At 36.8% G+C, this 24,661-nt stretch overlaps 1 protein-coding gene across 2 annotated transcripts in view; it reads right to left on the bottom strand.

Annotated features, from left to right (window-relative positions):
* Positions 1-24,661, bottom strand: part of REV3L (REV3 like, DNA directed polymerase zeta catalytic subunit) — a 257,192-nt gene that overhangs the window by 157,748 nt on the left and 74,783 nt on the right. For both annotated transcript variants that reach the window (XM_069077037.1, XM_069077038.1), the window contains exons 2-4: positions 13,106-13,295; positions 4,465-4,539; positions 694-854 (exon numbers count right to left, since the gene is read on the bottom strand). In XM_069077037.1, coding sequence (XP_068933138.1) covers positions 694-854; positions 4,465-4,539; positions 13,106-13,295 — 426 coding nt within the window. The remainder of the gene's footprint in view (positions 1-693; positions 855-4,464; positions 4,540-13,105; positions 13,296-24,661) is intronic.

Raw genomic sequence — 24,661 nt, 5'->3', positions numbered from 1 at the left:
ATTAGGCACCCTCTAAATTCTGGGGATAAAATGATGGAAACAAAATACCCTGTTTTCTCAAAGATGTTATCTTTTATTGGAAAAAAATAATGTGCAAACAGATAAGTAAATATAAAACATATAAAATAAAATAAATATAAAGAAATTTCAGTGGGGGAGTAATTCAATGAGGGAAACTGGGAAAGTTCTCTTAGTGGAAATGTCATTTTTTTTTTAAGGATTTTCCTATGGCACTGAGATGGACTCTCTCCTCCCTACCAATTCAAACCTATGATATATACCTTTTTCAAAATCCAGTTAACAACTCATATCCTCCAGTATGCTTTCCGTGTTTAAGAACCTCTAACTTCAATTACTCTTTTATTCTTAAAACCTTACTTAGTTTGTATTATATTATTTTCATTTGATATATTATGCAAATATTACATCTTACAGAGTATATTTTGTTTACCCAAATAAACTGTAGGCTCCTTAAGGACAAGAATGATAGTGGCTATTTATTTTATATACTTTGAAGCCCACTACTTAATATGATATTTGTTGAAAGCAGGAAAACTAGTATATAAACAGGAATTTTATTATTACTAAGCTATTTCCATAGTCCTTCTGCTATTATGACAAAGACTGTTATAGAGAAACACAAAAGTTCAAAAATTTTATAAATAGAATTTGAATTTATAAAATGAATCTTACTTTTTCTTTTCACTTTCCGGAACCTGACAGTAGCCAGGTTAATTAAATTCATTCCATATAGATTGTAGTCAATGAAGAGTTGGAGGAGGTAGGGAATATGCGCTTCATGAGGCTGGTAATATTTATTCATTATGGCTCCACTTTGCAAAAGTTCACATATCCTGAAGTGAAAAAAAAAAATACTAATTTATAGCAGGGAAGCACAGAGTTGTAGATGCAGAGCTATAAGAAATCTCAGCAATCATCTCATATAACTCTCTTATTTTTGTAGATGGGGTAACTGAAGCCAAGGAAGGTTAAGTGATTTGCTCAAGGTCCTACATTCAATAAAGGGCAAAACTTGGATTCAAACCCAAGCCCTCTGTTTCTAAATTTAGTGTTCTTTGCACTGCAACTTCCTCCTTATCCTACAATAACAGAGTTGTTGGAAGCTTCCTCAAAGATCATCCTGTCCAATCCATATCTGAATGGAAATCTGAAGGAATTATATTACCTGTTTTAGCAATGGAGCAATTATGTAAATTATTAAAAATGAATATAGCACACTGACAATCAATGTCTATTTTAAACATTTTACTATTTTTATTTAATGAAAAGTGAAACCTTACTAAACAAAATAACTGGTCTTCTCTGAAATGAATTCTGTATTTGAAAGGAAACAATCACTCTCAGTTTTTACAAAATTTAAAGAGTATTTTATGTATAAGGCTGGAAGGATTATACAGAAAGCATGAAAGAATGACCAAAACAGTTAGATGATGTTATTCATTATTTTCAGACAATAGATTTTGCTTTGGAAGAATGTGAACAAATCTGTTTAGCCTGGCTAACTCAAAAAGTGTTTCCTTCCTTAATTTAAGAATTTATAAAATCCTTTAGAAAATGATTTACATGTTTTAAGTTTAAACTTAAACAGAAAGGGAAATGGTCCAACCAGGAACCTTATGATCCAACCTTAAAAAGACTACTATCACCTTTTCTTGTCTCAAAGTAATTTGATTTGAATAATTTTGTTTACCAAAAAAAAAAAAAAGCCTTCAAAATTAAGCAGAAGATACACATAAAATCACTTAACTCCAGAAGTTATTATAACAAATGAAATGTTAGATAGTGCTTTATTTCAGTGGTATTAAAGGAAAAATTTGTTCCATGAACCCACTCTGACAGGGCAAAAGAATATCTATCTCTCCCACCCTTTCCATACCTCATTTTTCCAGTTGCCTCTGAAGAAGGGAGAAATAAAAAATCCTCATCATTTTAAAGTGAAAAATAGCTTTCACTTACATTTTGAAAATAAAGCTTTTTGGGTTAGGTAACAAATAAGGAATAAAAGAGTTAAATTACAAATTCATTCCAGGAAAGAAAACATAATCAAAACTATTATTGTAAACATAAACTAGCTCAGTACTGATCTGGAAGACTCTGTGACTTCCTTCTTGAACCTAAAGTTCACTCAGAGAACTTGAGCTCTAGTTCAAAGTTTCAGAAATGATGAACATCCACCGTATCAAAAAACTTTGCAATATGGACTAAATAAGCTAAAGAGCAGAAATGACTCTCAAGAGGCACATGCCTTTTCATTCTAAGTTAACTTATTTTGAGAAACACCAGGGAAAACGGCTCTAAAATTTAAGAAAAGGAAATGTAAGGAGTACTTGGAGCAAACAACAAAGAGTAATTTTATCAACAAGACTAATCCTATTTACCTCAAATTCTCTCCATCATTTAAAGTGGGCAAGAATCTTTACAACCTATGTCTCTGACAAAGGTCTCATTTCTAAAATATACAGAGAATTGAGTCAAATTTATAAGAATACAAGCCATTCCCCAATTGATAAATGGTCAAAGGATATGAACAGGCAATTTTCAGAGGAAGAAATTAAAGATATCTATAAGCACATGAAGAAATGCTCTAATTCACTATTGATTAGAGAAACGCAAATCAAAACAACTCTGAGGTACCACATCTCACCAGTCAGATTGGCTAAGATGACAAAACAGGAAAATGACAAATGCTGGAGAGGATGTGGGCAAATTGGAACACTAATGCATTGCTGGTGGAGTTGTGAACTGATCCATCCTTTCTGGAGAGCAATCTGGAATTATGCCCAAAGGGCTATAAATACTTTCATATCCTTTGACCCAGCAATACCACTCCTAGGGTTATATCCCAAAGAGATCATAGAAGTGGGAGGAAGACCCATATGCACAAAAATGTTTATAGCAGCCCTTTATGTGGTGGCAAAGAATTGGAAATTAAGGGGGTGCCCATCAATTGGGGAATGGCTGAACAAGTTGTGGTATATGCATGTTACGGAATACTATTGTGCTATAAGAAATGTGGAGCAGACAGTCTTCATATTTACCTGGAGAAGCTTATACAAACTGATGCTGAGTGAGAAGAGTAGAACCAGGAGAAATTTGTACACAATTACAGACACAACGTATGTGTGATGACCAACTTTGATAGACTGGACTCTTCTCAGCAATGCAGTGATATAAGTCAATCCCAAAAGACTCATGATGGAGAGAAATGTGTGCATCCAGAGAAAGAACTAGAAAGAACTGAGTTTATATCCAGGTGGAAGCAAAATACCTGATCTTTTTCCTTCTCTTGTTTGGTTTTATGTCCTCTTTACCATTTTTCATTCCATCTGATACAATCCATCTTTATAACCTGACTAATGTATAATGTGAAAATATTTACAGATCCTATACTTGACTATATGCCTCCATGGGGGGAGGGGGACAAAATGTGAAACTCAAGGAATTGTGGAATTGAATACTGTAAACTAAAAAGAAACAAAAAAATTAATTTAAAAATTAAAAAAAAAAAAGAAAGTGGGCAAGCACTAATAATAGTCCTTAAAAACTATTGCATGTACTCCATTAGACTGTGAGCTGCTTAAGAATAAGAGACTATTTTTTGCCTTTCTTTTACATCCCAACCACTTAACGAGATTGGCATATAAATGCTAGTTGACTGGTTATTATATTTTTACAGATACAAGATCAGCAATATATAAAATGCCATGCAAATTTATTAACTGTTGCTATTCATTAATCATGACATAAAATATATGGTCTTCCTTTTGCGTTTTTATTATTGATATTAATGAGACATAGTTTGGCACAGTGGATAGTGCTAGACTTGGCATCAGTTAGTCAATAAGTATTTACTGAGTATCTACTATGTGCCAGGCACTGTGCTAATAACCTAATGGGAGAGATAATGTGCAAAAAACTATGTACAAGTAAGCAATATAGAGGAGAGATGGGAAATATCTATAAAGGTAAGGCACTAGAATAAAGGGGGATTGGTGAAAGATTTGTTGTAGAAGATGAAATTTTATCTAGAGTTTCAAAGGAAGGCAGGGAAGCCAGGAGGTGGTGATGAGAAGGAAAAGTTTTTACACATGGGGAATAGCCACGGAAAATGCCTGGAGTTTGAAGATGGGGTGTCTTGAAACAGCAAAGATACCAATATGACTGGATTGCAGAATACATGGTACATTAGGATGAGCAAGGTATTAGAAGACTGAAAAAGTGACAGAAGGTCAGGTTGTGAAGAGCTTAAAATGCTTTAAATCCTGCCTACGACACTAGCTTTGTGACCATGGGCAATTCACTTAACTTCTGAGGAACTCTCTAAGATTACAAATTGTAATGAGATTGACATCTGATTCATGGGAAAAGTTCCCCCATATGAACAACGTGACAGTTCCTTGATGCATTAAAACTATTTAGTTTCTAATTTCACTATTTCTGTACCTTTTCACCATTGCAGGATTATAAAGATAAATCTTCATAAAATGTCTCTCCTTTTCATGATAACCATAAAATGGCCTGAAATAGAAGAAAATAGACATTCAAATTATTCTCATTATAAAATAAGGAAGAAATATGCTTATCACATTAAATCACATTAAGGGAGTTTTATTCTTTCCAAATTCTTTCCCTGACAGTATAATAGACTTAATGAAGCCTTCCAGTTAAGTATCAAATTTACCAAATAAACAAATATTTTGTTAGTATGGACCACACTGGTGGCAAAATAAACTTTAAAGACTTTATTCCTAGCATACTATTTAACATAAACTATAAATGGTATATTTCTACAATGCATTTAATTTTATAAGAAAACCCAAGCAAGATTCAAACTAACAAATTATTATAAAGAAATATTTAAATCCAGCTACTTGTATACTTTGCTCCTGGTTCTACTACTTACTTTTCCACCTCCTAGCCAGAAGCCTTATCAACCTGGGGATGTCTCTACTCTACAATCTTCTCTTCTGAGTGGTAAATGCCTGGCATGGGCTTACATTTCATGGAATGTTCTGGCTATGTTTCATTCCTGGCTCTACTCCTTACTCTGTGGCCTTTTTCACCTCCTACCAAACAGTCTTGCCCCCTTTTCCTTCTTTAATCCATTGTTCTTCCCTATACCCTCTAGCTCCCTTTTATGTGCTATCTTCTTCCATTAGAATGTAAGCTTCTTACGGGAATGGACTCTATTGCTTTATTTATATTCCCAGTGCTCAGCACAGTGCTTGGAACAAAATAAAATGCTGAATAAACCTTAATCTATCTTTACTAGAGTCAACCTCTCTACATGTGCCTTTGATCCAATCTTGTCCTGTTGTGCTTAGGAGACTGCAACTTCAAGAATGCCCCCTTTTGTCCCAAATCTTTAACCTCTCCCCCTACTGTGTTCTTTCCAACTCCAATCAATCAATGAACATTTATTAAGGACCTACTATACACCAGGCACAGTGCTAAGCACTGAGGATACAAAAAGAGGCAAATGACAGTCCCTGCCATCAATAAGTTTATAATCTCATGAGGAAGACAACATGCAAACAAATATATACAAAGCAAACTATATACAGGATAAATGTGTCTAAATGTCCCCTATCCTTCTAAAACCTTCATTAAACCTCAACAAAATCTCTAAGTTATTGTTCTCCTGCTACAAATAACCCAGAAAAGGTATTTAAACCCATTGCCTCTACTTTCTCTCTTCTCATTTCTCAAACTTCTATAATTTGGCTTCTGACTTCATCAGTGAAGTGAAATTATTCTTGGTTATAAGTCTGTATCTCTTTACCTTGTATTTGACTATAATACTGTATTTCAAGATTTTTCCTCCATTATGTTAGCTGCTGTATTGTCTTGTATGATTCTAACTGTACTTCATTGATACTTTTTTTTTTATCACTTCTTGCAATATTTTTTCTCCTATGATATGGAAACTCTGAATTTGGGATGATAATCATGGGTGTGTCCATTTGAGATTTAGTTCAAGAACTGCTGGATTCTAATTTTGTCTTCTGGTTCTAAAACATATAGCAATTTCATATAATTTCTTAAAATAAAGTGTCCAGGTATTTTGTGAGAGATGTTAAGGAAGTGTAATCAATAGGACTTGTCAATAAAGTGCATGGGGGTGGGGGATGAGAAAAAGAGTAAGTAATTGATATTGACTCCTAGGTTATGAGCATAATTGGGAAGATGGTGGTACCCTCAAACAGTAATAGTTAAAGTTTAAAAGAAAGGTTTGAAAGAGAAGGACAATAAATTAAGTTGCAGACAAGCTGAGATTAATATGTCTCCAGGTCTTTCATTTCAAAAGGCAGCTGGAGATGGAGACTGGAAGTCAGGGGAGAAGTCAGGACAGATCTAGGGGTAGAAACAGGACTTCCACAGGGCTCCGGCTTCCAAGGGCAGCATGACCAGCTACCAGCTGGAGGGACTTCAGATCACCAGCATGTGGCAGTTTCCAGAATTATCAACACATGGATGCTAAAGACAAAGTGAGAGGTCAGTACAGTGTGGACTTTGGGATCCAGTAGTTGGAAGTGCATAGGCTTTTGCTGCAGCCGCAGCCACATGTGGCTGCTTCAGCTCCTGGACTTCAGAGTGTAGGGGAACCAAGCGACCAATCTGAGGGATAATCTCTCTAGCTTTAACCTGACTGGATCTGTAATGCTGTCTAAAGTGGAGGTCCTGGGGTGTGCGACCAGCTTGCCAGAGCCAGTGGAGGCTTCAGAAAAGGCACCCAAGTAATACCTTCAGCAACTGAGAAAATCCCAGCAGTTTGGGATGATGTTCCCCTGTTTGGTGGCAGTCCTACTGTGTCAAAAAGCATAAAAGTCAAGTAATTGAGTGGCAACATGAGCAGGTAAAGGAAGCAAAACAAACAGAGCAACTCAACTTTCCACTTCTATTTTGGGGACAAAAAGGATCAAGGCATGGAACAGGAGGAAGACAGTGAAGTCAGAACTCCTGCACCAAAAGCTTCAAAGAAAAATATGAATTGGTTACAGGCCACAGAGGAGTTTAAGAAGCAGATAAGAGAAGTGGAGGAAAAATTGGGAAGAGAAATTAGAACAATGCAAGAAAATTATGAAATGAGAGTCAACAACCTGACTGAAGAAAATAACACCTTAAAAAAACAGACTAACTCAAATGGCAAAGGAGGCTCAAAAAGGCAATGAGGAGAATGCCTTAAAAAGCCGAATTTGCCAGATGGAAAAAGAATCTCAAAAGCTCACTGAAGAGAAGCATTCCTTCAGAATTAGATTGGACCTAATGACTATGAGAAATCAAAATACTATTAAACCGATCCAAACAAATGAAAAAATAGAAGGGAATGTGAAATATCTCATTGGAAAAACCACTGACCTGGAAAATAGGTCCGGGAGAGATAATTGAAAAATTATTAGACTACCTGAAAGCAATGATCAAAAAAAAAAAAAAAGAACCTAGAAATCATCCTTCAAGAAATTCTCAAGGAAAACTGCCCTGATGTTTTAGAACCAGAGGGCAAAACAGAGGTTGAAAGAATCCACTGATTACCTCCTGAAAAAGATACCAAAAAGAAAACTCCTAGAAATATTATAGCCAGGTTCCAAAATTCCCAGATCAGGGAGAGAATATTGCAAGCAGCCAGGAAGAAACAATTGTGGAAACCCAATCAGGATAACACAGGATCTGGCAGCTTCTATGTTCAGGGATTGAAGGGCTTAGAATATTCTGGAGGTCAAAAGAGCTGGGATTAAAACCAAGAATCACCTACCCAACAAAACTAATTATCATGTTTCAGGGGAAAATATTCAGTGGAACAGAGGACTTTCAAGCGTTCTTAATGAAAATACCAGAGTTGAATAGAAAATCTGACATTCAGATACAAGAAGCAAGACAAGCATGAGAATGTAAACAGGGAAAAGAATCATAAGGAACTTATCAAAGTTGAACTACTTACATTCCTACATGGAAAAACAATTGTAACTGATGAAACTTTTCTCAGTATGAAAATAGTTGATGGGAATAGAAATATATACATATATAGATATGTCTATATAGGAGTGTATATGGGTGTATGAATACGTGTGTATATATGTTTACAGGTAGACATAGATAGAGGGCACAGGACCAATTTAATAGGAAGGGACAATACTTAAAAGGTGAAATTAAGAGGTGAGAGAGGAATATAATGAGAGGAGATGGGGAGAGACAATGGGGTAAATTATCTTATATAGAAGAGGCAAGGGAAAATGATTACAATGGAGGGAAAGAGCAGGAAGGCAAAAGGGAATGGTTCAACCTTATTCTCACTGCATTTGGCTTGGGGAGGGAATGACATACAAAATAAATAGATTATCTCACCCTACAGGAGAGTAGGTGGGAAGGGGATGAGAGGGGGGATGATGGAGGGGAGGGCAGGTGGAAGAACACACTTTTGAAAAGGGACAGGGTCAAAGTAGAGAATAGAACAAGTGGGAGGTGGGATAGGAGGGAGGGAAATATAGTCAATCTTTTACAATATATCCACTATGGAAATGTTTTGCATAGCTACACTTGTACAACCTATACTGAATTGCTTATCTTCCCAGTAAGGGTGGGTGACAAGGGAGGAAGGCAATGAATCTGGAATTCAAAATTTTAAGATCAAATGTTTAAAAAATATATATATTATTATTAATGCTATTTTACATGTAATTGGGAAATAAAATATACAGGCACTGGGGCATAGAGATCCACCATGCCCTACTGGAAAGTCGAAGGGGGTATGGGAGAAGATATAGGAGAGAGCAGATTGGAGGAGGGGATATCCAGTGGTATCGCTATTTTGGGGCGGTGGGTAGAGGAAAAACGGGGAGAAAACTTATAACTCAAAATCTGGAGGAAATGATGTAAACCAGAAGTTAATAAAGCATTTGATTTGAAAGAAAAAAAAATAGGTCTAGGAATCATCTTCTTTGAGATGTAATTGAATCAATGGGAGAGGAGAAGAAGGGAGGGGAGGAAAAAAGAGGGGAGAGGAGAAACATGTGTACTTGTAAGCAGCGGGGAGGCAGCCAGTATACTAGAAGAGATTTAAGATTAGAGAGAAGCTGTAGATAATACAGAAGGGGGCAATCTTCTAGAGAAGAATGGATGTAATAGGATCATTAGTGTACATAAAGGGGTTTGCCTTGTCTTTCCTCTTCATTTGAGACAGGGGTGATGGTGAGAAAGCAGAAAGTGTATGACACATAGGAGATGAGGGAAAAAAGCGAATGGTATCTCAATGAAAGGCTTCGACTTTTTTTTCCCCAGTCAAATGAGGCAAAATTGTCAGCTAGGATGGGGTAGGGTGGGTGGGAGAGGGAAACACGGGAGGTTTGAGGAAGATAAAAAGGTTTGGTGAAAGGTGCTACAGTGAGTGGATAATGAATATATTGGGCAGTGTAAAAGAATTGCCTTGCTGCACATTGAGTACTCAGCTGAGGTTACGTAACATAAACTTGTAGTGGACCCAGTCATCATGGTTTCATGATTTTCTCCATCTTCATTCAGTAGCATGTGTGAGTAAAGGCAGAATAGAGCAGGAGTAATCCAAGTCTTGGGCTTGGCAGGGCAAGACGTGACAGGATAAGAGGTCAAGGCATTCAAGAAAAGAGGATAGTATAGAATTAAACTAGTTCATCAAGGGGCCAAGATGTGGAAGGGAAGAGGGTGTAAACACTGTAAGGGTGATGGCCTGGGAAAGAACTGAAGGATTGAGAGATTGGAGGTCACATGGAGGACAAGAACAGATCACAAAGGGGTCATAAGGTGGAGGGAAAGATGATAAAAAATTATGATCAGATAGGTGAATTTCAGAGTTCATGAACATGGAAATGGAACACCTGTGAGTGATAGCAAAAATCAAGGGTATGACAAAGTCTGTGTATAGCTGAGATAAAATGAAGGAGTGGATCATGGGAAATTCCTAAATTGAAGAACAAAAAAATTAGGGCATTTGAGGGAATATCAGTGTGGATACTGAAATCCCTTAGTATGGAGACAGGAATTGGGGAGAATAGAAAGACTATGTGTCAAGCACTATTAGCCATCAGAATTTCATTTGAATGATAAAAATGGATTAAATGAACCTCAAAAGAGAGGCTACTGAATGATAGTGACAGAAGGCAAGCCTGTGAGTAGCAATGGGGAGAAAATACTCTTGTCTCCTTTGTCATGACCAGTGAATTAGAGAATATGAGTGCTGGCCATCAGTATGGAGACAGGTCTCAGTGAATGCAAAAAGATGGAAGGTCTGAGAAAGGAAAAGGATTAAAATGAAAGTAAACTTGTTATATATGGAACAGGCATTCCAGAAAGCACAGTGGAAGGGGTAGGTAGATCCTGAATAGGATGCTGGAGGTGGTTTGCATTGAGGTGGATGGGAACAAGGGAGCAGGCAGTAGAGGATGGAGAACAGGGTTTCTACAGTGACATTTTGAGAGTTCAGAATCACTGGAGAGAGGCTATGAAAGGGTTGGAACATGTTAATCAGTGATGACTGACAATCTTTAAGTCTTTCCATATGATTACAAATAATTGTGCATGTCAGTCATTTAAGTCAAGCCCATAAAGTCATTTCAAGGGTCTAAACATATACTATGGATAACAGGAACTTAGACTTAGACTTAGAAGGGTATTCTACAAACATTTTTGCCATTCACCTCCACCCCACTGGAACTTGTACTCCACTTCTAGGTCTGATAGGTGAGCTTTTGCCTATTTTTGCAAGGCCATTACTTGATTACACTGCCTGTCTCCATATCAACCCCTTCCCTTCCCCCCGGGAACTCCCTTGTCCCCCGCAACCACCCAAATCACACACAGAGATAAACATCCCCTTTCTACAATCTCTTAGTGGGCTGTTTTCTCCTCCCCCAGTAGAATGTAAACTCTTTGATGGCAGGAACAGTCTTGCTTGCTTGTTTCGCAGCCTTGGAGCTTAGCACAGTGCCTGGCACATAGCAAATATTTCATAAATACTCTGTCATTCTATCGATCATTCTTTACTCCTGAACCATACTTTAGAAAATATTTTTTGCTATCTTCCCCTATGCCTACTTTACTTTGAAGTCACTGAGTAACAAAGTACATACTGTTCTAATTTGGAGGGTCTATTTAGTATTTCATAAAATTTCTCTATCTCTTCATCTTTTGCAACAAAGGAAGGGTTATATAAGGTGCAATTATTTTCAAGACGGTCCTTCTTGAAAACATTTTATCATGAGCAAATCCATAAAAGACGACTAAATGTCCCATGAAATGAAATTTCTTGGTGCCTTAGGATGGACAATAAAAATCAACTCAACCAACTCCTTTATTTGCTTCTCCAAGACTGGAGTCATCCTTTTTTAGCTACATTATCCTATTGCCTTCTGGTTTTGTTTACAGAAAAAAAAAAATGATCGGACTGATATGACTCAGTTCCTCTGATAGTATCATTGTTGTTTACTGGTGTGATAGTTTGCTAGGCCGATTCTTGGAAAGAAGACAGAATCTGTGGCGTGGGCCATACTGCTTACCTCTCTAGCATGGTAAAATCTGCCAACATTTGTCCTCTGTTGGCAAAGTCTTTGAGAAGTTAGGTTCACCTCCACTTCAAAATGAGGCATCAGAGTCACAGTACCATGGGTTTAGAAACCAAAGAGATCTGAGAGGTTATAAAATCCAAACCTTCATTTTGTAGATGAGGAAACAGAGACCCAGAGGGATTAAATGATTTGCCCAGGGTTAGAGAGCTAGTACACATCTGAGGCAGATTCAAACCAAATTCTTCCAAATCTAAAGGAAATGAGGCTGCTGACCTTGCACGACCCTCCCTAACTCAAATCCAAGTCAATTGCCAGTCATGCTATCACTTCCCTGATGCCATGGTCCTCTTTGAAAATGAAGGAAAAACACAATGTAAGTTTGATCTATGTGCTGCCTCCTGTAAGCACAGATGTTGCACATAGAGACTATTCTTGCAAGTAGCCATTCTCCTCTCCTTGTGAATAGAAACAGTGTTTCTTAAAACTATCTCGGTGTGAACTGAAGCTTTTCATCTGAACTCCATCCCCCCCACCAAAAACAAACAACAAAAAATAATGATAAACTCTATGCAGATGATTTCCTAATCCCTATATATGGCCCAAATGTCTCTTCTGAACTGCATCATCAACTGCTGTCTAAAGTGTTCCATGTGAATGTTTAGCTAAAAGTCATAAAGTGGAAAATGGTATTCATTTGTGAGTGAGGGGAAAAGGGCAAAAAAATGCTAGAATGCTGGTTTGGATTCAGAGTTTGGAGAGCCTTAAAATCTAGGATAAGGAGCTGACATTTCATCCTTCATCACACAATGGGCCACTGAAGGGTTTTTATTTTTGAAAGTAGGGTAAGGACACAGGCAGGACAGTGTATTAAAATATTAGAAAGGTTATTTTGGGGAGATATATTAAGGAAGGATTTGAAAAAGAGAAGATCAGAGAGAGGGGGACTATGTATTAGGCTATTATAATAAACAAGGCAAAAGAAAATGAAGGTCTGAATCAGGATAAAGTAAAATAAATTTTGAAAATATCTATTCCTGACAACTGTCGATTTTATGTTAATGATATAATGGATAACAGAATAAAAAAAATCAACACAATTACAGAATTAATTTTTCTGTAAAGGTCTCAAAAGGATTCCTAATTACACCTACAGGCAAAGTAGCAGAGTTAAAGCATGAGAAAATTAAAGATAGTGATCATATTTAGTGTCAAGATAACTGCTGGCATCATGAGATCAGGAAAGATCCTTATCTCTCCATGTTGTGTCTTTTAAAATTCACTGCTCTGAGCCCGAAAAGAAAAACAAGAAATGAAAGAATAAAACATTGCTATCACTTGACTAATTACAATTTCTACCATACTTTGAAAAATCATAGCAAAGACAGTAACTTGCCTGATTTTGCCCTAGAGGTGACATACAAATACCAGTCAAGAGTAAAACATTTTGTAACCCTCAGTCTAAATTTAAAATGAAAATAACTATTTTTGTGCAAAATTGAAATAATTGTAGGTAAAGGGAATATTTTTTAAAATGTCCAATATATACTTACATTCCAGATACTAATGACACTTTGAACACATGCTGAACAGTGGAAGATGGGTTGCCTAAAGCCACATTAAGTGCTCTGTCTATACTGAATGCCATTTGACGGAGATATCTTTCTGGCTGCTGTCCACATCCATCATACGGCACATAGAGGTAAGGAAAGATGCCATGTAAATGAAGACAAGTCTTCTGGCCTAAAATGAAGCATAATAAGAAAAAACATGTTTTACTTATGGAAAACTTAAAAGATACTAGTAGCAGAATTATGATGACCATGTCAAAGCATGTAGTGAGATACAAATTCAAAGTGAATTAGTTCATAGTTGTTACATGTGTATTTCATAACATAGCACAGGGCTTAGGAACCCCCACAAAACAGAATTTAAGAGATGGAAGGTACCACAGTGTCCACCTAGTCCAACCCATACACAAATAATTACCCTCTACAACACACTCAATATATGGTCATTCAGATTATACTTGAAGATGTCCAAAGAGGAGAAACTCAATACCTTTTAAAGTAGCCTATTCTACTTTCGGACAGCTCTAATTTATTAGGAAGTTTTTTTCCAAAATCAAAATTTAATTTTGACTTTTTGCATCTTCTTCTATCTATCACTATTACTTCTGTCCTCAAGGACCAAATAGACCCAGTCTTCCATGTAACAGCCACTCAAATACTTGAAGATGGCTCTCACATTTTCTTTGATGTTCTCTGCTCTAGGCTAAATACCTGTGGTTCCTTCAACTGATCCTCCTATGACATAGATTCAAGTCACTTCATCATTATGACTGTTCTTCTCTGGATGTTTTCCAGCTTATCAGTGTACAAGTAAAAGGATTTTAAAAGGCAGTTGTAGATAGAAAAATAATTGTTCATGGGTAAAACATTTTAAAAGTATTTTTGTAGGGGTGGCTAGTTGGCACAGTGAATAGGGCCGGTGCTGGCCCTGGAGTCAGGAGGACCTGAGTACAAATCCAGCCTCATACACAACACAAAAACTAGTCATGTGACCTTGGACAAGTCACTTAACCCCAATTGCCTTCCAAAAAAGCAAAAAAATTTTTAAAAAAAGTATTTTTGTACCCCTCTCCCTACACACACACACACACTATTACCAAGACCAGTACAATGCACATAGAAGACAATTTTAAAAATAACTTGATATATAATTATCTTAGAACAAATATTCTTAAATTGAATTGGGGAAACAAGAAAAAAAAAACAGGCATCCTTTGGTAGTAGGCAACGTAACTGGAAATTTTATAATTTTCCAGGCACTAACTGCCATTGCTTCTCCTGATGGCAAGATACTCTCTATTTGTTTTGTTCCTTCTTCACTGAGAGGAGAGATCAGGGTGTGGAGGTGGTTGAGCTTTGTGCTACCAAGTCTGGGCTGGCTAATTCAGCCTCATTGAAGGTAGTCTGGAGTATGGGGGAAGGGGTACTGAGTGAGCTCAGTGAAGAAGTCAGTTCATGGGTTGGTTTGCCTTTTTTTTTTTATCTGTCTTTTGGATTCTAGTGTCCTAAAGCATGGAGACAGCTTAAAATTCTTTATCTTTGATGCACAATTTCTGTTTTGCAGAGGTCTGATAGGTTCAAGGGATCAGAGAAAATGTCTAGTCATCCACCTTATTTATCACAGAGCCCTACCAGATTTCAATTAAAGGATATAGTGAGAAAACTATTAGTTATTATTTCTTCTACCATTAAAATAAATTCTTTCTGCACTGGACTAGAAGAAAAGAATATGAACACTATTTCTTTTAGAGAAGGTTAAATGATGCAAAAGTCTCATAATGAGAAGGCCAAAGGGATCCAGACATTGCTTTAGACAACATATTTAATCTCCTTCAAAGTGGAGAGACATGAAAGTCAAAGGAAATTCTGGGTTAGAGTTCTTGTTCATTTGTAAATCATTATGAAAGAGGATAACATTAGAAATCATGCCACCTCAAAATAACTTAAAACCAGTGGAGGAAAAAACAGGTTCCTCAAAAAACTTCCTGTGATACTAGAAATGTTAGCAGTAGCAATGAGAGAAGAAAAAGAAATCAAAGGAATCAAATTAGGCAAAGAAGAGACCAAGCTATCACTCTTTGCAGATGATGTGATGATATACTTAGAAAATCCTAGAGAATCAAGTAAAAAACTACTTGAGACAATAAATAAATTTGGCAAAGTTGCAGGATATAAAATAAAGCCACACAAATCCTCAGCATTCCTGTATATCTCCAATGAAATCCAATAGCAAGAGATAGAAAGAGAAATCCCATTTAAAGTTACTGTAAATATTTGGGAATCCACCTGCCAAAACAAACCCAGGACCTATATGACCATAACTACAAAACACTTTTCACACAAATAAAGTCAGATCTAACTAATTGGAAAAATATCAATTGCTCATGGCTGGGTCAAGCTAATATAATAAAAATGACAATTTTACCTAAATTAAATTATATATTTAGTGCCATACCAATTAATTTACCAAAAAACTACTTTATAGAGCTAGAAAAAATAGTAACAAAATTCATTTGGAAGATCCAGAATATCAAGGGAATTAATGAAAAGAAATGCTAGGGAAGGTGGACTAGCTATACCAGATTTCAATCTGTATTATATATAAAGCAGCAGTCATCAAAACTACTTGGTACTGGCTGAGGAATAGAGGAGTGGATCAATGGAATAGATTAGGCACACGAGATTCAGAAGTCAATGACTATAGTAATCTATTGTTTGATAAACCCCCAGACCCTGGTTTTTGGGATAAGAACTCACTATTTGAGAAAAACTGCTGGGAAAACTGGAATATAGTATGGCAGAAACTGGACATAGACCATTATCTAACACCATATACCAAAATCAAGTCTAAATGGGTGCATGATCTAGGTATAAAGGTTGATACTGTAAGCAGTCTCCTAAAACAAGGAATAGTTTGCCTATCAGACTTGTGGAGAGGGAAAGACTTTATGACTAAACAAGAATTAGAGAACATTATAAAATGTAAAATGAATAATTTTGACTACTTGAAATTGAAAAGCTTCTGCACAAACAAAGCCAATGTAACCAAGATTTAGAGGGAGGTGGAAAATTGGGAAAGAATCTTTACAACCTATGTCTCTGACAAAGGACTCATCTCTAAAATATACAGAGAATTGAGTCAAATTTATAAGAATACAAGTCATTCCCCAATTGATAAATGGTCAATGAATATGAACAGGCAGTTTTCAGAGAAAGAAATTAAAGATATCTATAAGCACATGAAGAAATGCTCTAATTCACTATTGATTAGAGAAATGCAAATCAAAACAACTCTGAGGTACCACATCTCACCAGTCAGATTGGCTAAGATGACAAAACAGGAAAATGACAAATGCTGGAGAGGATGTGGGCAAATTGGAACACTAATGCATTGCTGGTGGAGTTGTGAACTGATCCATCCTTTCTGGAGAGCAATCTGGAATTATGCCCAAAGGGCTATAAATACTTTCATACCCTTTGATCCAGCAATATCACTCCTAGGGTTATATCCCAAAGAGATCATAGAAATGGGAGAAAGACACATATGTACAAAAATGTTTATAGGAACTCTTTTTGTGGTAGCAAAGAATTTGAAATTAAGAGGGTGCCCATCAATTGGGGAATGGCTGAACAAGTTTTGGTATATGCATGTTATGGAATACTATTGTGCTATAAGAAACGAGGAGCAGACGGTTTTCATATTTACCTGGAGAGGCTTATAAAAACTGATGCTGAGTGAGAAGAGTAGAACCAGGAGAAATTTGCACATAATTACAGACACAACGTATGTGTGATGACCAACTTTGATAGACTGGACTCTTCTCAGAAATGCAGTGATATGTCAATCCCAAAAGACTCATGATGGAGAGAAATATGTGCATCCAGAGAAAGAACAAGAAAGAACTAAGTTTATATACAGGTGGAAGCAAAATACCTGATCCTTTTCTTTCTCTTATTTGGTTTTATGTCCTATTTATCATTTTTCATTCCAGCTGGTACAATCCATCCTTATAACCTAACTAATGTATAATGTGAAAGTATTTATGGATTCTATACTTGACTATATGCCGCCATGGGGGGGAGGAGAGGGAGGAGAACAAAATTTGAAACTCAAGGAATTGTGGAATTGAATCCTGTAAACTAAAAGGAAACAAATTAATTTTAAAAAATAAATTAAAAAAATTTACTGCAGGTAAAATTCTATATAGAAATGTCATACATAGCAGTAGATGTACTTTTTTCCATCCATTTCCATTTTTGTCCCCAATAATTTTTTAAATAGGTCAAAATAAAGTTGTAAACCATAAATAATCATTTCCTCCTAATTTTGATTTTTATTCTAATAAATATGAAGACTAATCATATGCAGAAAAAAAAAGCTTCCTGTGAGTTCTATTTGTGCCAAATCAACATAAGAGCATTATCAGATAGAGGCATAACTAGCACAATGCTGAACAGATTAATCCAAGGCAAAGACACAGGAAAAGGTGTTTCTTGGTTGTAGCTAGAACAAAAAGAAGAAAGCGAGTTAGTCTATTCCTTCACTATTTTCTACCTACCCCCCAAAAGTAACTAAAATTCAAATTAGAAACTAAGAAATATATACTTCAGTTAGCTAATCTCTATTGTTAATGAATATTTTCCCATCTACTCAAAGAAAGACAGAAGAAATGAATCAACATTTAAGCTTTAGTACAGATTTATATTTTAACTATTTCTTCCCTTATTCCCCTAGAGGTAATGCTATGTTATAGAAATGGAAACTTGACTTCATATCAAAAGAACTGAGTTCTAATCCCAGATCCAATGCTTACTATCTGTTTAGTTTTGACCCTCTCTGGGTCTCTCATTTTCCTAATTCGAAGAGTTGGGAGGTTAAACTAAGGGATCTGTAAGGTCTTTTCGTATCCTAGATGGAATAAAATGAATTTTCAGAAAAAATATAAGACAAAAATTAAAAATTTCTCATCCAGAATTATGCCTTTGCTCAACACACACACACACACACACACACACACTATACAGGTCAACAAATGATGTCACCAGCTTTTACAAAATGGGTATATATCTGTCAGGGATGATTCAGGAGTCTCTTTCTGAAAATAGGAGAATATTGTAGCTTTGTTACTTAAGACATATAATGCCTTTTAGCTGCAAAATTAAAATCTGGGTTATATTCGGCAAGCCCGAATGAAGTGTTATAGGCAGTGAAGAGAAGATCTGAAGAAAGTGAGATACAAGGGAGTAGTTTCATGGTACTAAAAAAGGGAGAGGTTTTATATTATACCATTAAATGTACAATAATATTTTAAAAAGAAAGGCTCAAATAATTAAAAATGAACATAAGTACACAAATTTATTTCATTGAATTTTCTTCTACTTTATAACAGAAAATACCTTGAAATTTTAATCAAATGCTGATGATCCCTTTCTTCCCTATCAAGTTTTGCTGATACTCTAATTCAGTGTTATTACATCACTGTCACTCCCCAAAGACTTTCCTTGACCTCCATCTCAAAATAATCCTTTCTCTTAGAAAATAAGTGCAATTAAACAAAACAAATAAACACACTGATCATATCTTAAAATGTGTGCCTTATTCAATACAAATAGCCTATCATTTCTCTAAAGACAGAGAGCAGATATACTTTGTCATTACACCCTTAAATTATGAATGGTGACACTCACTGCATTGACCAGAATTCTGAAGTATTTTCCTTTTCATTAATGTAATCATTCTAGTTTGGTGGCAAATACCTTTAGCAAGAATGCCTCCTTGTTTTATGTTTCATTTAATGTTAATATCAGGGGGACATTGAACAAGATTACTTTTTTAAGGAAATCTTTTATGATTTTGCCATATGCATGCGGTGGGAGGGTACCTTGTGAAGGTTAGCCTTTAAAATGGATTTATGTACTACCAAATCAAATGCTTTTTTATAGTCAATAAGCAGTAAGCACAGTAGTAACTTGTATTTTCTCTACCTTTCAATCAATTGTGGGATTATAAAGAGATGACCTGCTATAGAATAAGGTTTGTGAAATATTGTCTATTTCATTCTTGTATCTCAATTAAGGATGCCCACAATGCACATGCACACATACACAGAGTAGACTATTGCCATATCACAAAGTTAACTCATATTTAACTTGCAATCCACATAATCTCCCAGATCTTTTTCAAACTGCAACTTGTGTTTAAAATAATTTTATAAGCACAAAACTTTATATTTATCTCCATTATGTTAAATCACATGTGATTCTGTCCAGTGTTCTAATCTATTTTTTAAAAAACTTGTTATCCACTGTATTCCAGCTTTATGCCATTTGAAAATTCAGTGAGCACGACAATTTTTTTTCTTTGTTTTTTTTGGAGGGGGAAAGGCAGGGCAATTGGGATTAAGGGACTTGCCCAAGGTCACATGGCTAGTAAGTGTTAAGTGTCTGAGGCCACATTTAAACTCAGGTCCTCCTGACTCCAGGGCCAGTGCTCTATTCATTGAATGACCTAGCCGTCCCATGACAACATTCTTTTTTTTTTTTCAATTAAATTTTATGTTTATTTTTAGTTTACATCATTCATTTCCACAAGATTTTGAGTTACAAATTTTATCCCCATTTTTCCCCTATCCCACCACCCCAAAATAGTGATCCCACTGTATATCCCCTCCCTCAATCTGCTCTCTCCTATATCCTCCCCTATGCCTCCCTCTAACTTTCCAGTAGGGCAAGATGGATCTCTATACCCCAGTGCCTGTATATTTTATTTCCCAGCTGCATGTAAAAAAAAACTATATAATATATATATAAACACATTTGATTTTAAAACTTTGGATTCCAGATTCTTTCTCTTCCTCCCTTGTCACCCACCCTTACTAGGAAGATAAGCAATTCAATATAGGTTGTAACATGTGTAGCTACAGAAAACATTTCCGTAGTGGATATACTGTAAAAGATTAACTATATTTCCCTCCATCATATCCCATATCCCACTTCCCACTTGTTCTATTCTCCATTTTGACCCTGTCCCTTTTCAAAAGTGTGTGCTTCCAACTTCCCTCCCCCCCCAAACTGCTCTCCCCTCCATCATCCCCCCTCCCTCTCATACCTTTACCTCCTACTCTTCTATAGGGCAAGATACCCTATTTAGTATTTGTGTCATTCCCTCCTTTAGCCAAATTCAATGATAATAAGGTTGACCCATTCCCTTTTGCCTTCCTGTTCTTCCCTTCCATTATGACAGTTTCCCCTTGCCTCTTCTATATGGGATAATTTACCCCATATGGTCTCTCCCCATCCCTTCTCATTATATTCCTCTCTCACCTCTCAATTTCACCTTTTTAGTATCATCCCTTCCTATTTAACTGGTCCTGCACCCTCTGTTCTATGTATACCTGTAGACATATATACACACACTCACATATGTATTCATACACCCATATACCCTCCTATGTAGACATATGTATACATATATATACATTTATATTCCCTTCAACTATTCTCAAACTGAGAAAAATTTCATAAGTTACAATTATTTTTATAATTTTATAAAAATTTCCTAAGTTACAATTATTTTTCCATGTAGGAATATAAATAGTTTGACTTTGATAAGTTCCTTATGATTTCATTTCCCTGTTTACCTTCTCATGCTTCTCTTGCTTCTTGTATCTGAATGTCAAATTTTCTATTCAACTCTGGTTTTTTCATCAAGAATGCTTGAAAGTGCTCTATTCCACTGAATGACCACATTTTCCCCTGAAACATGATACTCAGTTTTGCTGGGTAGGTGATTCTTGGTTTTAATCCCAGCTCCTTTGACCTCCGGAATATCATATTCCACGCACTTCAATCCCTCAATGTAGAAGCTGCCAGATCCTGTGTTATCCTGATTGTGTTTCCATAATATTCAAATTGTTTCTTCTTGGCTGCTTGTAATATTCTCTCCTTGAGGTGGGAACTCCGGAACCTGGATATAATATTACTAGGAGTTTTCTTTTTGGGATCTTTTTCAGGAGGTAATCTTTGGATTCTTTCAACCTCTATTTTGCCCTTTGGTTATAAAACATCAGGGAAATTTTCCTTGAGAATTTCTTGAAGGATGATTTCCAGGTTCTTTTTTTTGATCATGGCTTTCAGGTAGTCTAATAATTTTTAAATGATATCTCCAGGATCTGTTTTCCCAAGACAGTGGTTTTCACATTGCTTCTATTTTTTCATTTTTTTGGATCTGAAATATCTTGATTTCTCATAAAGTCATTAGCTTCCATTTCCTCCAAACTAATTCTGAAGGAATTATTCTCTTCAATAAGCTTTTGTTATTCTTTTTCCATCTGGCAAATTTGGCTTTTTGAGGCACTCTTCTTGACTTTTTGGACCTCTTTTGCCATTTGAGTTAGTCTATTTTTAAGGTGTTATTTTCTTCAGTCAGGTTGCTGACTCTCAGTTCATGATTTTCTTGCATCATTCTCATTTCTCTTCCCAATTTTTCCTCCACTTCTCTTATTTGGTTTTCAAAATCCTTCTTAAGCTCCTCTATGGCCTGTAACCAACTCATATTTTTCTTGGAAGTTTTTGGTGCAGGAGTTCTGACTTCATTGTCTTCCTCCTGTTCCATGTTTTGATCCTTTTTGTCCCCAACAAAAGAATCCAAAGTTGGACTGCTGTGCTTGCTTTGCTTCCTCTGTTCGCTCATGTTGCCACTCAATTACTTGACTTTTGAGCTGTTTGCCACAGTAGAATTCTGCTTCCAGAAAGGAGAGCTTTGTCCCAAATTGCTGGGGTTTTCAGAGCTGCTGGAGCTATTAGTTTGCTCCCCTCTCTGAAGCCTCCACTGGCTCTGGCATCTGGTAACCCACTCTAGGACCTCCACCCTATACAGCATTCCAGATCCAAGCAAGTTAAAGCAAGAACGATTACCCCTCAAAATGGTTGCTTGGTCCCCCTGCAATCTGCAGGCCTGGAGCTCTGAAGCAGCCACACAGCAGTGGTCACTGTGCCTCAGCAGCTTATCCCTGTGGGGGTAGAGGCCAGACTTAACTCCCAGACCCCTGGTTCCCAAAGTCCACTGACTTCTCACTTTGTCTTTGGCATTTATGGGTTGATAATTCTGGAAACCGCCACAGCTGCTGATGATCCACTCTTCCGAAGTCCCTCCAGCCATGGCTGGTCAGGCCACCCTGGGGCTAAAAGTGAAGCTCAGGGGGGAGGGGGGAGGCATACTGGGCTCTGCTACCAGCATGCTGCAATGGACCCTCTCTGCTGGTCTGCCAGGTTGTCTTTAGCAGGAGGTTTGTTTCTCTCTGTCACTTTGTGGGTTCTGTAGTTCTAAAGATTGTTTATTGTCATTTTTGATAGGTATCTGTGATAGTAATAGAATATAAAGATCCCCCTGTATTGGCTTGGTTTTCAAATTGATTGTGTTAAAACCCAGAGCTTGTTAATCCCACCTGTAGGATGGACTTGTTGACATGAAAAGAGAGTGCTGAACTGGGAGGAGCTGGTGACATAAATTTGGAGAGACGCAAGAGAGAGGCAGAAGAACTTTTTGGAAGCAGCACTTTTGGAGGCAGAGAGACTGAGAGGATTGCTGAGGGCCACTTTGAATTGCCCTGGACTTTTGAGACCTGTCCCTGGAGCTGCCGAGGACTGAGGAGACATGGCTGTTATGCTGGTACTTTGTCTGTCTGTTTTGATGTTGTTTTGACAGATTTGTCCACTGGTGAAAGACAGCCCTGTTGTTGCAGAAGTGTTGAAACCTGGCTGTTGGTTAAGAGCTCCTGAGACTGTTCTGCAGACAGAGAGTGAATACTGTCCACTGGTGAAGGACAGTGCTGTTGTTGCAGAACTCTTAGAACCTTGCGCTGTTGGTTCCGAAGCCCTGAAGAAGGATTTTCTTGTTGTATGTTTACAGAAATCCTGGAAGAGGGTTTTGCTAATGTTTTCAGGGGTCCTAGAACTGTTCTGCAGACAGAGGATGAACTAATGAAGAGACTGGCAATGTATCTTGTGACCTTGCTAAGCTTTGTCTCCCCAGGAACAAAGATTGCTGAGAACTTGCCTCTTGTCAAGATGAAGAAAAGACCTCCATTTGGGTATTAAGTGCTGTGCTTAAACTTGTTGTAACTCTGGGGTAGATTCAATTGTGATCCAGGGGTGGGGAACTTTTGACCATTTTGTGTTCTGTGATTGAACAAATGAATGTACTTTACTTATGATTGGAAACTAATCTCCATTTGAGAACAGGGGCTTTGTGATGGACTAAATGAAGGAACAGCTTTGGGGTGGAGTAGCATTTAGAACAGGGACTTTGTAATTAATTGATTGAATGAATGTAAGGTTCTGGGATGGGGTAGTGCTTGGAGATTATTTAATCACACTTAGTAAATGCTGTATTTTGAAAGATGTCATATTTTGATCTTCTCTGTTCTTAATTTGTCACTGAATAAAATGGAGAGCACCTATGCTGGTATTTTGAACCTTGGGAAGTTGCCTTTGCTTGGCATTACATTACAATATCTGAAGTGGTTATGGGGGGAGCACAGGGAGTCTTCCTGCTTCTATGCCGCCATCTTGGCTCCTTCGACAACATTCTTTTATCCAAGTTTTTAATGCTATAACTTTTCAGTTATCCCTTATAAATTTTTATCTAGACAATTCGTTAAGGTATTTATTCCCATTTGCTATTCCTTTTAAATAGGGAAACATGGCTAGAATAGAGAAATAACCTTCTATAAGGATGGAGTAAAATTTTTCTAAAACTCCACTGAATCATTCTCTTAAAAAAGAGAGGACTCATAAGAAATTGATGGATGAAAGCAGTATGGGATGAAAGAAAATATAAGTTTAGCCCCAATTCTCAGGTACAATTACTTGCCTGGGATGGTGAAAGGTTAAGTTAATTACTTAGGATTACAAAACCAGCATGTTTACAACCTAGCTCTTTCTGGTTCTAAGTACAGCATTTTAGTCAATATTGTCAGTGTAGCCCTGTTAGATAATGCACGGTTATAAATTCGAGCAAAGAGCTACCAATATAAGCACACGTGTACAAATAAGGCTAAATACCATCACATAGTGACAATGGCCCTAAGTGAATGATTTTTTGGAAGTAAGAGAGTTTGAACAAGACTGAATGATTCACATTATTAAAAAAATCAAGTAAAAATACAAATATTAAACTAATCTCACAGGTGAAATTAGAATTCAAATAGCTACCATTTCAAAGCATTATCACAAAATAAAATCCTGCTTAATACACAGAAGTCAATTATTTGTGGGCTAAATGTTTTTAATGAGAACAGTCTTGGCAAATTTTAAGTTACTGACATCTGTTATAGAAAGAGAGAGGGGGGAAGGGGGAGAGAGAGAGAGAGAGAGAGAGAGAGAGAGAGAGAGAGAGAGAGAGAGAGAGAGAGAGAGAGAGAGAGAGAGAGAGAGGGAGAGAGAGAGAGAGAGAGAGAGAGAGAGAGGGAGAGAGAGAGAGAGAGAGAGAGAGAGAGAGAGAGAGACAGAGAGAGAGACAGAGAGAGAGAGACAGAG

The sequence above is a fragment of the Petaurus breviceps genome, unplaced genomic scaffold (assembly GCF_028583685.1).
Source record: "Petaurus breviceps papuanus isolate PSGF00001 unplaced genomic scaffold, PetGlider_PUasm1.0 90977, whole genome shotgun sequence".
NCBI lineage: Eukaryota > Metazoa > Chordata > Mammalia > Diprotodontia > Petauridae > Petaurus > Petaurus breviceps.
Note: the sequence above shows the minus strand (reverse complement) of the source record. Positions and strands in the feature narration are given on the sequence as shown.